We start from the raw sequence: 11,854 nt of genomic DNA, 5'->3' as shown, positions 1-11,854 counted from the left end.
TGCGGACGAGGTTGATTTTGCGTACGGAAGCGGAAGTCGCCTCGGTGGAGCCGCTGGCGATGATTCCAGACATCTTCGTACGAAGAGGTCGAGTCAAACCAAGGCTCAAGCAAAGAAAATGAAACCGTCTGAGATGTAAGATTGTGCTAGATGGGTCACAGGTTGGCTCGGGAATACAGAGCAGTATGTCAAAGTCTACTACACTCATTCCCATTCCGGCCTTGCACATTTATCCAGAAACAACATCATCGTTGATAAGCCATGCTATTGAGTGCTGGCGAACAATTTCCAAGCCGTGTTGAAACTACACAGGCGTGATTGTGCCGGCAGAGAATTGAACCGATTTGGAGAAAATTACTCCGATGCAGCGACCCCTAGTTGGACTGCTGACACCGGGGTGTGGCCTGTGGCCCCAATCGTCCAGTCGACATGTACAAAGCCAGTGTTCCGAATCCAGGACCGATACTCCAATTCCATTCATTTGGCTTTTTTTACTGATCTCGTTGCCGGCTGACTTGTAGCTTTGCCGATACGCTGTTCATTTCGCTTCTTTCGATTGGTCCAACCATCTCATTCCGCCCAAGATTCGAATCCGTCCGTTGCAGCAGCATCCCCTCTTCCTCATTCGACGCATCACGTTTCTCCGCCAAAAGGACATCAACGGCGACTTCAACATGCTCGAAAATTCATGCGAAACGGATATCCTCGTGGTTGGAGCAGGCCCAGCAGGCGCATCGCTGGCCTGCTTCCTGGCGTCGCATGGCTTGAGAGGTATCATGATAAGCGCAAGTCATGGGACAGCAGACACACCGCGCGCCCATATCACCAATATGGCCGCACTAGGTACGCTACTTGAAGCAGTTCTCGCATCAATGTGCTGAAATGTTGGGCTCATATCCCAGAGTGTCTGCGTGACATTGGACTGGATCAGGAAATACGCTCTATGGCAACGAAAGGCCACTGTATGCAGCACACGCGCTGGTGTTATAGCATGGCGGGGGAAGAGCTGGCGCGCATCCCGTCTTGGGGAAACGATCCCCGAAGAAAGGTACAGTCCCGGCCCTTCTCGTCACATTATGTGCACGCTATTCCCGAGACATGAACTGGCATTAACTCGGATCAAAGGGCGACTATGAACTTGCAAGTCCTTGCGATCCTGTGGACATCCCGCAAACTCTGCTCGAGCCGGTACTGACTCGGTTTGCATCGCATCATGGCTTCGTCGTCAGGTTTAACACCAAACTTGTGTCCTGGAAACATGACCCCTCGGACGCAAAGTATTTGGTCAACGTCTGGGATGACCTTTCCAAGATCCACTTCTCGATACGAACGAAGTATATCTTCGGGGCTGACGGCGCCCGCAGCCTCACAATCAAGACGCTTCAGATTCCACTCATTGCCAAGTCCGGGGGCGGTCTCGCAATCAACGTACTGGTCAAAGCCGACCTTTCTCATTTGATGGAACACCGGAGCGGGAATCTGCACTGGCTGATGCAGCCTGATGTTGATCATCCGGAGTTTGGCTGGATGGGCATCGCACGAATGGTGAAGCCATGGTTTGAATGGATCTTCATCCTCTTTCCCAGTCCCGGCTTCGATGCATCCGTCCCAATTTCAAACGAGGCGTACAAAGGCCGCATTCAAACGTTGATCGGAGATGACACCAATGTCGACATCCTCTCGGTTTCTAGATGGTATATTAATGATATCGTCGCTGAGAGATACTCAGAGGGTAATATGTAGGTGAAAGAACATCGTATATGTCACATTGAAGTCACTCTATGCTGACCAGACGGGATTCAGATTCTGCCTGGGTGACGCAGTCCACCGCCACCCTCCAATGAATGGACTCGGTTCCAACACCTGCATTCAGGACGCTTTTAACCTGGCATGGAAAGTTGCATACGTGGAAAAGGGCTTAGCAGGCCGCTCGCTGCTCGATACCTACAACACCGAGCGGCAACCAGTAGGAGTCAGCATTGTGTCTCAAGCCAACGACTCCTTTCGAAAGCACTCCGCAGTTTGGAAGTCCCTTGGAATGATGGAACAAACAGTCGAAGAGCGCAGCAACGTCTTCAAGCTTCTTTTGAGCCCTACAGGAGAGGGTCGAAAGGCACGCGAGAGCTTCCGTCAAGCCATCACAGCCACGGCGCATGAGTTTCACGGCCTCGGTATCGAAATGAACCAGCTCTACTCCAGCTCATGCATCTATGTCAAGGATGAGCCTCTTCCCTACTGCCCTTCAGAAAGGGCAGCCGAGGACGATGTCGCGTACTACGATCCAAGCACGTATCCGGGCCGCCGCTTGCCGCACGCCTGGCTCAACAGAGCGATCCCAAGCAAAATGGTGTCGACGATTGACCTTGCCGGTCACGGAGCCTTCACTATACTTACTGGGCCAGGAGGTATGCTATGGAAGGAGGCGGCAAAGGCTGTGGCTGCGGCAAGGGGCTGTGAGATCAAGGTTTGGTCTGTAGGTTTTCGACAGGACTGGGAAGATGTGTATTTCGATTGGGATCGACTGAGGGGTGTTGAGGAGTCCGGTGCGGTGTTAGTCCGTCCTGACCGCTTTGTAGCCTGGAGAGCGCGCGAGGTACCGAATGACTTGGACAGCTGTGTTGAGAAGTTGTCGGAGGTAATGAGGGTCATTCTGGGTCCCGGTGACACATAACAGTAGTATCAGTTCCCTTTGTGAGGAAACATGGGAATTTCGTTCCGCCGAAGTAGTTCTCCAATGCTCAGCCAAACGATCTTGTTGTTAAGTCATGCCCGAATCATTATTAAAATACAGCATGCATGATTGGGAATTGAAACGATGCAGTGATTATTCTCGCGCGTGTATTATCATGGTACAGAATGGTATTCGCATCTGGAAAGCTGCGATAGAACGCCGGCTGTAGTTATTGGTACCATTTGATCGTTCGAAAAATGTAAGTATCACGCAGAACAGACCCAGATAATGCAAAAGAAACCGTCTTAACTGCGCACCGCGTCAATAAGTATCTTTTGCTCATTTGCATTCCAACTAGCTCTCATAATACTATTAGAACTATTCATATTTAACGACGTTGACGAGAGTCCTTATCTCCGAAATTTCAATTCTCATATCGTCTCCATCCTTCAGAAATATCGGCGGATCCCTAGCCATGCCAATGCCGGGCCCGGTGCCGGTCATGATTATCGTGCCCTTCTCTAGCGTCGTGCCTTGCGAAAGAAATGCAATGATCTTGGGGATGTCGAAAATCATCTCTCTTTGCGGAATGATATCGTGATTAGTTGTAGTTGCATACTGGAAACTGTACAAAGGAGAAGTGCATACCTCGTGTTTGAGTCTTGAACAGTTTGGCCATTGTGAATAGCTCTTATTCTCAGAGAATGTGGGTCTTTCAGAGCTGACTTTGCGACGAGAATTGGTCCTATCGGACAGGATCCGTCAAGTCCTACGAAACAAGTATAAGCCAGCTGATTGTATGGCTATCTTCGCTGAATGGTCTCTATGTTGACCTTCCGAGGAATCTGTATACCTTTCGAAAAGCACCACTGGCTGTTCATAAACTGTTGCTTCCTTGCGCTCACGTCATTACTACATGTATACCCAAGGACGTAGTCCATGGCGTCGCTCTCCGGTATGTCTCGGCCAGACTTGGAAAGCACTACGGAGAGCTCTGCTTCGTAGTCACTCGTAGAGTCCTGGGAAAACCGAGGAACGTTGATGGGCGCAGGATATGGTCCCGCTAGAGCTGTCCTCGGCTTGACGAAGAGGACTGGAACCTCGGGGATGTCCATGTTGGCCTCGAGGGCATGATCGCGATAGTTCAGCCCCATACACCTGATTATGGGGACTTCTTCCATTGTGAGAGGCGAAAGAAGCTGGAGATCCGATAGTGAAAGTCAGCCATTCGCAAGGGTAATGGTATGTCACAGCGCGGTGGCGTTGATTTACCTCTTTCACATGCATTACCTCCTCAGTCACGCATCCATCAAACACATTCCCTTTCACTAGCTTGACGGGAATACGCTGGCTTTTCAGAGTGGCGAGACCGACATCTTGCCATTCGCCGGCGTCGACCTGGCCGAGGTGTACTTGGCCATCTTCCTGAGCGACGAAGCGTACTAGGTGCGACCAGGATGAACTCATCATGGTGCCAGGGCCAAAACTTGGGAGAGAACACAGCTAAACCGACGAGTATCTAGAGGGTGGAAAGCATTGAAGGAGAGTGAAAAAGTTTCGCGAACGTCGTCGGGAGATCCGAGATACCCAGATTTCAATTGTACAGACCTCATTGGAATGACTGCGAACCTCCAATTTTAACTTATCCTTTGTATCCATCTTCTACGTGATCAACTATAGCGGATCCAACAGAAACAGCCAGATTCTGCTTATCGTATGGAATAGTCCGATTGTTGAGCCGAAAGCGGGCGCAAAAGAAACAAGAGGCAGAGAAATCAGTCCGCCCGAAGCCTGTCTGAGAACTCAGAGCGGGAACCCGCTACCCTAAGCTTTAAAGGCCTATGTACATATTCCTTTAATTTTATCGCCTGAAATTATGCTTGGTTTTTGTCATCCGGGAGAAGGCTTTGAGTGACGCGAGCCGAGTACGATCTGGAATGATAAACACTGCAGTACGTTATACCTATTTCCAGTAAGGCCTTTACTGCCGTTACTTATTTTGAGTCTATCCTCGTAGTTATCGCCGCCATCGTCGTCGTCGTCCATGCCGTCCTGTTCTACCCGGGTCGTCAGGAGTATTCCATTGCAACGTCCAATCCTGAGACCAAAACTCGAGCTCTAGGGTAGAACATGACATTAATCCGGGGTACAGCAAATCGGTTTCAAACGCAACATCACGTTATGAGCTTCTATATCAACGTGAAACGGTGTGCCCTAGCCTACCAACGTAGATATGAACAGACTTAGCTCCTGATCAGCCTCGGGAAACCCCAGCGAATCCCTCCGAAGGACTAAAGTATGGCATCTCCAAGTTTCCAGTGGGGTAGTTTGCTGCTTCCATATTATCCAAGATATCCCTCCGACTATCGATCCAATCTTCGCGGCCCATCGAGGTATACGGCGAAAGTGACAGGCCTCCGCCATGACCCCGGTCCACGGGCTGCGGCTCCACCGGACTCTGGGCAAGCGGGTTGTTGCTTTCAGGCCCCACTCCTGTTGCAAATTGGAAGTTTTCCACATGATTTCGTCCGCTGACATCCGCCACTACAGGAAAGCCCCGTTGTCCCGTGTTTCGCGATTCAAAGCACGATACACTTTGTGCTTCCATGGCAGCCATTTCCGTCTTTTTCTTTAAAAGTCGGTCCTCTAACGTATCCAGGTTCTGCAGGAAGCTACGCGGCGTGTCCCAAAAGTCCGTGTATCTTTGGCACACACCACTGAGTACGTCAATCTTAGAATCCTGTTCAGAGAGGTCACCGCGCGTCGCCGGGGCGAAGACCTTGCGGAGTATCTGCAGAGATGCCGCGAGCCACACCGTACTAGCGAGGAATGGGTTGGTCCACTCTACATGCCTTTCTGAAGATCTGCTGATAACCGCGTATATATTGTCGGAGGCTTCGAGGCAGTTTCTAAGTCCCTCGGAGTTCGATAGCCTCTCCCGCTCGCTCCTTGGTGTAGCAGACCATCCAAAAGACGGGGAGCCACCGGATTCGGACAAAATAGTACCCAAAAGTATCTCACCAAAAGCAAGATGGTGATATATCATGAATCGTGCTAACTGCGACATTAGGAAGACGGCGTGCTGCGCTGAATCCTCCCGCGGTTCGGATCGGGGCTGCGCGGGGTTGTCTGCGGACGGCACATCTCCGAAGCTAAGGTAGCCTCCCTGATAGCTCAGTCGTCCTGGCAGCGCCGCAACTGTCTGTTGGAGAGCTCTTATTAGTACAGAGAGTTGCCGACCATCTTCAGAGGACTGAGCCTTTCTGAAGTGGCCATGAAAGTAGTATTTGAGGGAATGAAAGCCCGCATCATCCCCGGGCATCAAATCTGAGAGGGCGCCATTTATGTTTCCTCGAGCCAGCACCTGAGCATCTCGCATAATGGAGTTAACGACAACGAACCAAGCCATATCGCTGTTGTTACCAGACTTCAACAACTTTTTCGATCGTTCAGTTGGTATAGGATCGAGAAAGCAGCTTGATTGGTATTTATTTTGGAACCAAGCGTCGTCGGACACCGGGAGGTAAGTCTCGTTGATTGCCTGATCGATGGCGGCAGGCGACTTGCGCACCGTTGAGGCGAACGCATCCATTTGCCAAATGACCCACCAAACGCGTCGTCTCTCCTCCATTTCAGACCATTTGAGTAGCTCCGACAGCGTTGATGGTGGCTTTGTAGGCCCAGGTGCCATGCTGTCAATAAGATGAAGCCGCTGCTCATAAGCCACCCTTACACAGGTACCGAGCAGCCGCCACGCATGGCCTCTGACGCCCCTCGCCAGCTCATAGAATGTGCACAGCACCAGGGCCTGCGTGACACATATAGGTGGAGGCTCATCGTCAAATTCATCGAGGGCCTGATCTATAAAGCCCTTTGCTAAGTGATGAAAATGAGCGTGCGATGGCCAATTTGACATCGACGAGGTCGGCGAAGACTCGTCATCGGGGCTGATATTGAAGCGCGCTGAGATGGAAAACATCGATGCCATCAATGCTTTGAGATGAAGACTATTCTTGACAGTCTGAATCTTGTCGCCAAAGGAAGGCTCATGAAATAGAGAGAAGGCCATCATTCTGTTGAAATAGGTATCGGTACTGAAATACATGTCAGTCATGGAAATGCCCACCCGAGGAAGAGGATAGGGTTGAGACTAGTCAACGCACAGCCTTTGTAGCGAGTCTATTGTTAGATCTAACGACTCGCATACCTGCATAAGGGTATTCTGCGACCCAACTAGTTTGACAAAGAAACCGTGGTCGGTGGAAGAGGAGGTCCGGGACGGAGAAGTCAAATTGGGCTGATGTGAAGGATGGACCATTGAAGATAAGCTGATGGCTCGCACGAATCTGGTGCCAGATATGTGTGAGGATTCGGAGACATCGGTCTCCTCATCGTTATCCGCGAGTTCCGGAATGGTGAGATCACTGTGGTGTTCCCACGACCTTCTCGCATCATTCTGCGACTGCAGGCCGCTGGTGGGTGACTCTGTTGTGTTGATCCCAGATTCGACTGCAAGGCCATCGGTTCCGGTCTTGGCATGGCCATCAGGAGAGGCTTCTTCGGGAGGAATGTTGCTTGAGCGTCGCCGCTTTTTATTACGGGATCCTTTAATTTCATCAGCTTGAATGCACGCCGGCTACAGCGGCCGCCTAGGTTCACCAACTTACCCGTCTTAGGCCCCGGCTTCAGTCGCGTTGAAGGATAAACGCATGTTTGCGAGTTCCTATCGCAAAGTGTGCAGTGCGGCAGGAGGCGGTCGCTGGCGAGTGTCAGATAGTCGAGTCAACTGCAACGACTCTCATGAAGGAGTGGCTCACCATTTCGCCTTTCTCCTAGAAGCAGACGCAACAAAGGTTAGCAAACGACGTCCATCTTGTAGGTTTCACCCAGTGTTTTTGGGAGGACGCAACCTCTTGCAAGATTTACAGCTCAGCTCCGATATCTCGCCCTCGTACGGGTTGCAAGACGGGGTCCTGAGATTTCTTGAGCTGCTTATATCAGATGCCATGATGGATTCGTGCGATGCCAGATATAACGATACGAGAACCTGACAAGGTCGACATTCAGCAGTCCAAGTTGAATGCAGGAAAGTGAGAAGTAACAGCTAGACTTCACCAGTGGGTTTTCCCCACGCGTTTCTCGGAAGCATGGGCTGCTACTCCCGTCCCCGCAGTACCATATGAGCAGGGATGTTCAAGGGGTGCGGCTTGGCTGCGCCCTCAATGGCAGATGCAAGACCGACGTAATTCTGTCCGGGGTAGCCGCTAGCTAGTGACCTATTCCTGCGGAAGTCACCAGATGACTGTTTCAATTCGATGGGATTCTGGATCTTCGCATCGACTGGAACATTGTCCTAAATCCGGGCACGATGCCGGTGCCACACTCTGCTGCAGTCATAATTGGTTCAACAACGCGGGGCACCTAGCACCCCGCCTTACCCCAGTTTCGGACTGATTTCTCTTGATGATCCATGCCCCTGCCCGGACGAATTCTGCTTCATGCACCATGCCTGATAGAGACATCAAGCCAGCTGCTGGGCTCGAGTTGAAAGGCATCGTTGCGGCGTAGACCTAGCTCATCGCCGCAAAGAGGCTTGACCACATGTTGGAACGGATCGAATTGAAGTGACGCGCGAGCAGGTGAAAGATAAATCCAGATACACATAACATGGGAAATGACCAGTCCCCCATCGCTAGTAAATAGTATACTTAAATGCACACGTCACTGTGGCTGTCTATTTCCATTAACTCAAACACCAAGATTGATATCAATCATTTCTCAAAGGAAAGGTTTCGCAATATGTTGGCTCTTGCACTTTTCACATTGTTGCTAGGCTTAGCGATTCAGAAGATATTGCAGATAGGGAAGCGGAATCCACGCATGCCACCTGGCCCTCCGACCATGCCGATCCTCGGAAATGCTCATCAAATACCAGTTACTGGGTTCTTCAAGCAGTCAGCATATGTCCATCTTCCTACGTCTATCTCGTGATTTGGCGGATACTCGGAGAACGCTGGCTAATGACGTCTAAGCAGAATGCGTGAGTGGGCTGATCGATATGGATCCGTTTTCTCCTTGAAAGTCGGTCCATCGTCCATCATCGTGCTTTGCGACCGCGAGGCTATTCACAAGCTTTTAGTTGAGAAGGGCAGCGTCTACTCCGACAGACCTCCTAGCTATGTCGGCCGGTTGCTAACGAGGGGCGACCATCTTGCCCTCGAGCAAATGGATAGTACATGGCGGGACAAGCGCAAGGTCATCTCCCACAATTTCTCTCCTAAGAGACTTGACGAGCAGCACTTTAGAGTCCAGGAGGCAGAATAAGCTGAAGCCCCTGCTCTGGATTGTATGGCTATCATCAGCTGATAATTGAGTCTTGAAGAGCTACCGTCTTGATGACAAATCTCCTGGATAGTCCAGATGGTTTCTACAAACATATTCGCAGGTACACGGCGTCCGTAGTTACGTCCATCACCTACGGCTTCAGGGCGGCCAGCTTCGAATCATTCTGGGGACATGTAAGCTCGTTTAAAACGATCCTAACATCTTTCGTGATTTGTCGGAGGCGCTTTGGGTTGACACATTACACAGGGGGTTTACGATGTCATGACCAAGGTATAGTGCTCTTCTTTGTAAACGGGGACAGTTAGGCCCAATAAGGAGATAATATACTAACTCGCCTGTTGGCAATGGAGTGGACAGCTTCCATGGAGCCGGGAGCTAATCCCCCAGTGGACGTCTTCACCTTCCTTCGACACATTCCCGCATCGTTCGCATACTGGAAGCGACGCGCGATTGACGCTGGAAAAACAATGGACGAAACTTGGTCAACGGCACGCCGGCTGGTCGAAGAGCGGCGAGCTCAAGGAGAAAAACGTAACTACATTATCGACGGCCTGCTCGACGAGTACGAGCAGAAGGGTTGGCCAGCCTCTATAAGCCAGCATGCTTTTACAAATCTTATGGGTGAGATCATCGAGGGCGGCGCCGACACCACTGCGGCCCAGCTTCTGACGCTGATTCTCGCCTTTGCCCTCCATCCCGAAATTCAGCAGAAGGCACAAGTCGAGATCGATGAGGTTTGCGGGAGTGAGCGATCCCCACGATGGGACGACTTTGAAAAGATGCCCTATATCAATTGCATAGTCAAGGAAGGGATGCGATGGCGCCCAGTGTAGGTCTTTTCTGTCAGCATCGTTCCCTGGTAAGGAGGCTTACTCGCAGCCAACAGTGCCGTGACGGCTTTGCCGCACAAAACTCGCCAGAGTGAGTAGTTTTCCACCATTATGAGCATCTTCGTTCCCCATGGTAACCACTATGTTGACGATAAATCCATTGCAGATGACGAGTACAACGGCATGTTCATACCGAAAGACTCTACAGTCTTCATCGCAACGTGGGCTCTACACCATACCGACGCAAATTACCCCGGTCATGATACGTTCAATCCAGATCGCTACTTGAATCACCCCAAGCTGGCCAACGACTATGCCGGTAGCCCTGAGTGGAGCAACCGAGACCATTACAACTACGGCGCCGGTCGTCGGATTTGTCCCGGCATTCATCTCGCTGAGCGCAACATGTGGCGCATCGCGGCTAAATTACTGTGGGCATTCGACTTCGCGGAACCCCTTGATCCAGAGACGGGTAAAGTTACGCCCTTGGACGCAAATGCGTATAACCCTGGGATTCTACAAGCGCCTTTGGAGTTTAAGGCCCGTATTACGCCGAGGAGTGAAGCACACGTCGCTACAATTAGGAGAGAGCACACAGACGCCGAAAGGTTCTTGGCTCAGTACGCTTGAGGCTTTTGATCAGATCAGATCATTTATTTGTGAAGAAACGGATGGCTCAATCAAAGTTCCCTATTGATTGCCCCATTGATGTATTGGTATTTGCGATGACGACGTGTCTTATGCAACGAGGCTTTTTCTTAAGGCGGTATCCCTCTATGTGTCGTTTGCCTTCCAGCCAAAGAAGGAATTACGAAAGAAGGCTATGAGATTCAAGAACATTTAGCCACCGGACGGACCTTTTATTCCATATAGCCTGAATGGCATGTAGTTTAAACTGCAATCATCCCTCCTCTATGCCTTCACCCGGACTAATTACATGTACCTAGCCGAGCTATTATCGCTCATTCTCCGAGTAGGACACATATTTGAAGTCCATGCCCAACCGACAGTAGTTGTTGACAGGCTTTGTTGCATCTCCTCGTCGATCACACTCCTCACACAATGCTTGCAGCGCCAACTGACAAGCGGGTCTCGGCCCCAATGCAGATCATTGTCGTTGTCATCAGCTACACCATCTGGGTCTCCTTACTCTTTTACGGGCTATATCTACGAAAAAAGGAGAAGACGTGGTTTTATGTGATCATTGCTTTTGCTGCGGGGTTTGGTGGGATGTTTGAGCCGATTTACGACAATGCGCTGATGCTCTACTTCTACGGCCCCGGCCAGTGGACAGCCTTCACCTCAATGGGCGTGCCGCAACCCGTGTGGGTGTACAGTGGCTACGCAACTCTCCACGGCACTGTCTCCGTCTTTTTAAACCGAAAAATTGCCAGCGGCATCAAACGTCGCCTCTTCTTTCGGTACGCCGTCATAGAGCCCGCTAGCTCGTGTCTCTTCGAGATTGTCGTCATCAACGGCGGAGTATACGAGTACTGGGGACCCCACGTGCTCCGGATCTTCAAGTACCCTATTGTCATTGGCATCCTGGAAACCGTCCAAGTCATGTTTTACAGCGTTGCTGTCGCCAACTTGCGCGCCAAAACCGATCGTGCCGTTTACCACTTCTTTGGAGCGTTGCTCATATTTCCCATCACCTTCATGGCTGCGAACATCGGGGTCGGAGCGCCACTGATCATCAGCCTTCATTCATCTATCCAAACTGAGGCTTTAGTCACATTGGGCACAGTGGCATCCATCTTGGGCTCCGTTATCGCTATCCTGGCTCTCCCAGCTATGATCCCTGGAATTGAGGAGGGAGTAAAACTACCAACACACCTGTCGGTATCCAATACCCATATCGAGGCTTAGGGAATGACAGGAAAGGATGCGATGTGAACATTCGGATGACAGGGATGGCTAAATGAAGACAAACTTTGGTTCATAGAAGTGGATTGCGGGAAGCGGAGAGTGAAAGCAAAAAGAGGGAATTCATGAGAATAATATTGGA

The 11,854-nt window shown here is 50.8% G+C and overlaps 6 protein-coding genes across 6 annotated transcripts; 3 read left to right on the top strand and 3 right to left on the bottom strand.

The window, feature by feature from the left end:
* Positions 1 to 1,119: 1,119 nt before the first annotated feature.
* Positions 1,120 to 1,512, bottom strand: COL26b_006347 (uncharacterized protein; the record flags this gene model as incomplete). The annotated part of the gene is made up of 1 exon (XM_053179168.1): positions 1,120 to 1,512. One exon carries the CDS (start codon positions 1,510 to 1,512, stop codon positions 1,120 to 1,122), a length of 393 nt encoding a protein of 130 aa, XP_053036925.1.
* A 328-nt stretch (positions 1,513 to 1,840) lies between these two features.
* Positions 1,841 to 2,671, top strand: COL26b_006346 (uncharacterized protein; the record flags this gene model as incomplete). The annotated part of the gene is made up of 1 exon (XM_053179167.1): positions 1,841 to 2,671. The coding sequence occupies one exon, from the start codon at positions 1,841 to 1,843 to the stop codon at positions 2,669 to 2,671; it is 831 nt and encodes a 276-aa protein (XP_053036924.1).
* A 378-nt stretch (positions 2,672 to 3,049) lies between these two features.
* Positions 3,050 to 3,350, bottom strand: COL26b_006345 (uncharacterized protein; the record flags this gene model as incomplete). Its single annotated transcript, XM_053179166.1, has 2 exons — positions 3,050 to 3,204; positions 3,320 to 3,350. 2 exons carry the CDS (start codon positions 3,348 to 3,350, stop codon positions 3,050 to 3,052), a joined length of 186 nt encoding a protein of 61 aa, XP_053036923.1.
* Positions 3,351 to 3,548: 198 nt separating this feature from the next.
* On the bottom strand, positions 3,549 to 3,852 carry COL26b_006344 (uncharacterized protein; the record flags this gene model as incomplete). Its single annotated transcript, XM_053179165.1, has 2 exons — positions 3,549 to 3,555; positions 3,596 to 3,852. The coding sequence occupies 2 exons, from the start codon at positions 3,850 to 3,852 to the stop codon at positions 3,549 to 3,551; spliced, it is 264 nt and encodes an 87-aa protein (XP_053036922.1).
* A 5,631-nt stretch (positions 3,853 to 9,483) lies between these two features.
* Positions 9,484 to 10,476, top strand: COL26b_006343 (uncharacterized protein; the record flags this gene model as incomplete). The annotated part of the gene is made up of 2 exons (XM_053179164.1): positions 9,484 to 9,760; positions 10,013 to 10,476. 2 exons carry the CDS (start codon positions 9,484 to 9,486, stop codon positions 10,474 to 10,476), a joined length of 741 nt encoding a protein of 246 aa, XP_053036921.1.
* A 432-nt stretch (positions 10,477 to 10,908) lies between these two features.
* Positions 10,909 to 11,715, top strand: COL26b_006342 (uncharacterized protein; the record flags this gene model as incomplete). Its single annotated transcript, XM_053179163.1, has 1 exon — positions 10,909 to 11,715. The coding sequence occupies one exon, from the start codon at positions 10,909 to 10,911 to the stop codon at positions 11,713 to 11,715; it is 807 nt and encodes a 268-aa protein (XP_053036920.1).
* Between the last annotated feature and the right edge of the window lie 139 nt (positions 11,716 to 11,854).

Source organism: Colletotrichum chrysophilum, assembly GCF_026319265.1.
Source record: "Colletotrichum chrysophilum strain AFK26 chromosome Unknown scaffold_46, whole genome shotgun sequence".
NCBI classification, from domain to species: Eukaryota; Fungi; Ascomycota; class Sordariomycetes; order Glomerellales; family Glomerellaceae; genus Colletotrichum; species Colletotrichum chrysophilum.
The sequence above is the reverse complement of the archived record's forward strand: the minus strand, read 5'-3'. Positions and strand labels throughout refer to the sequence as shown.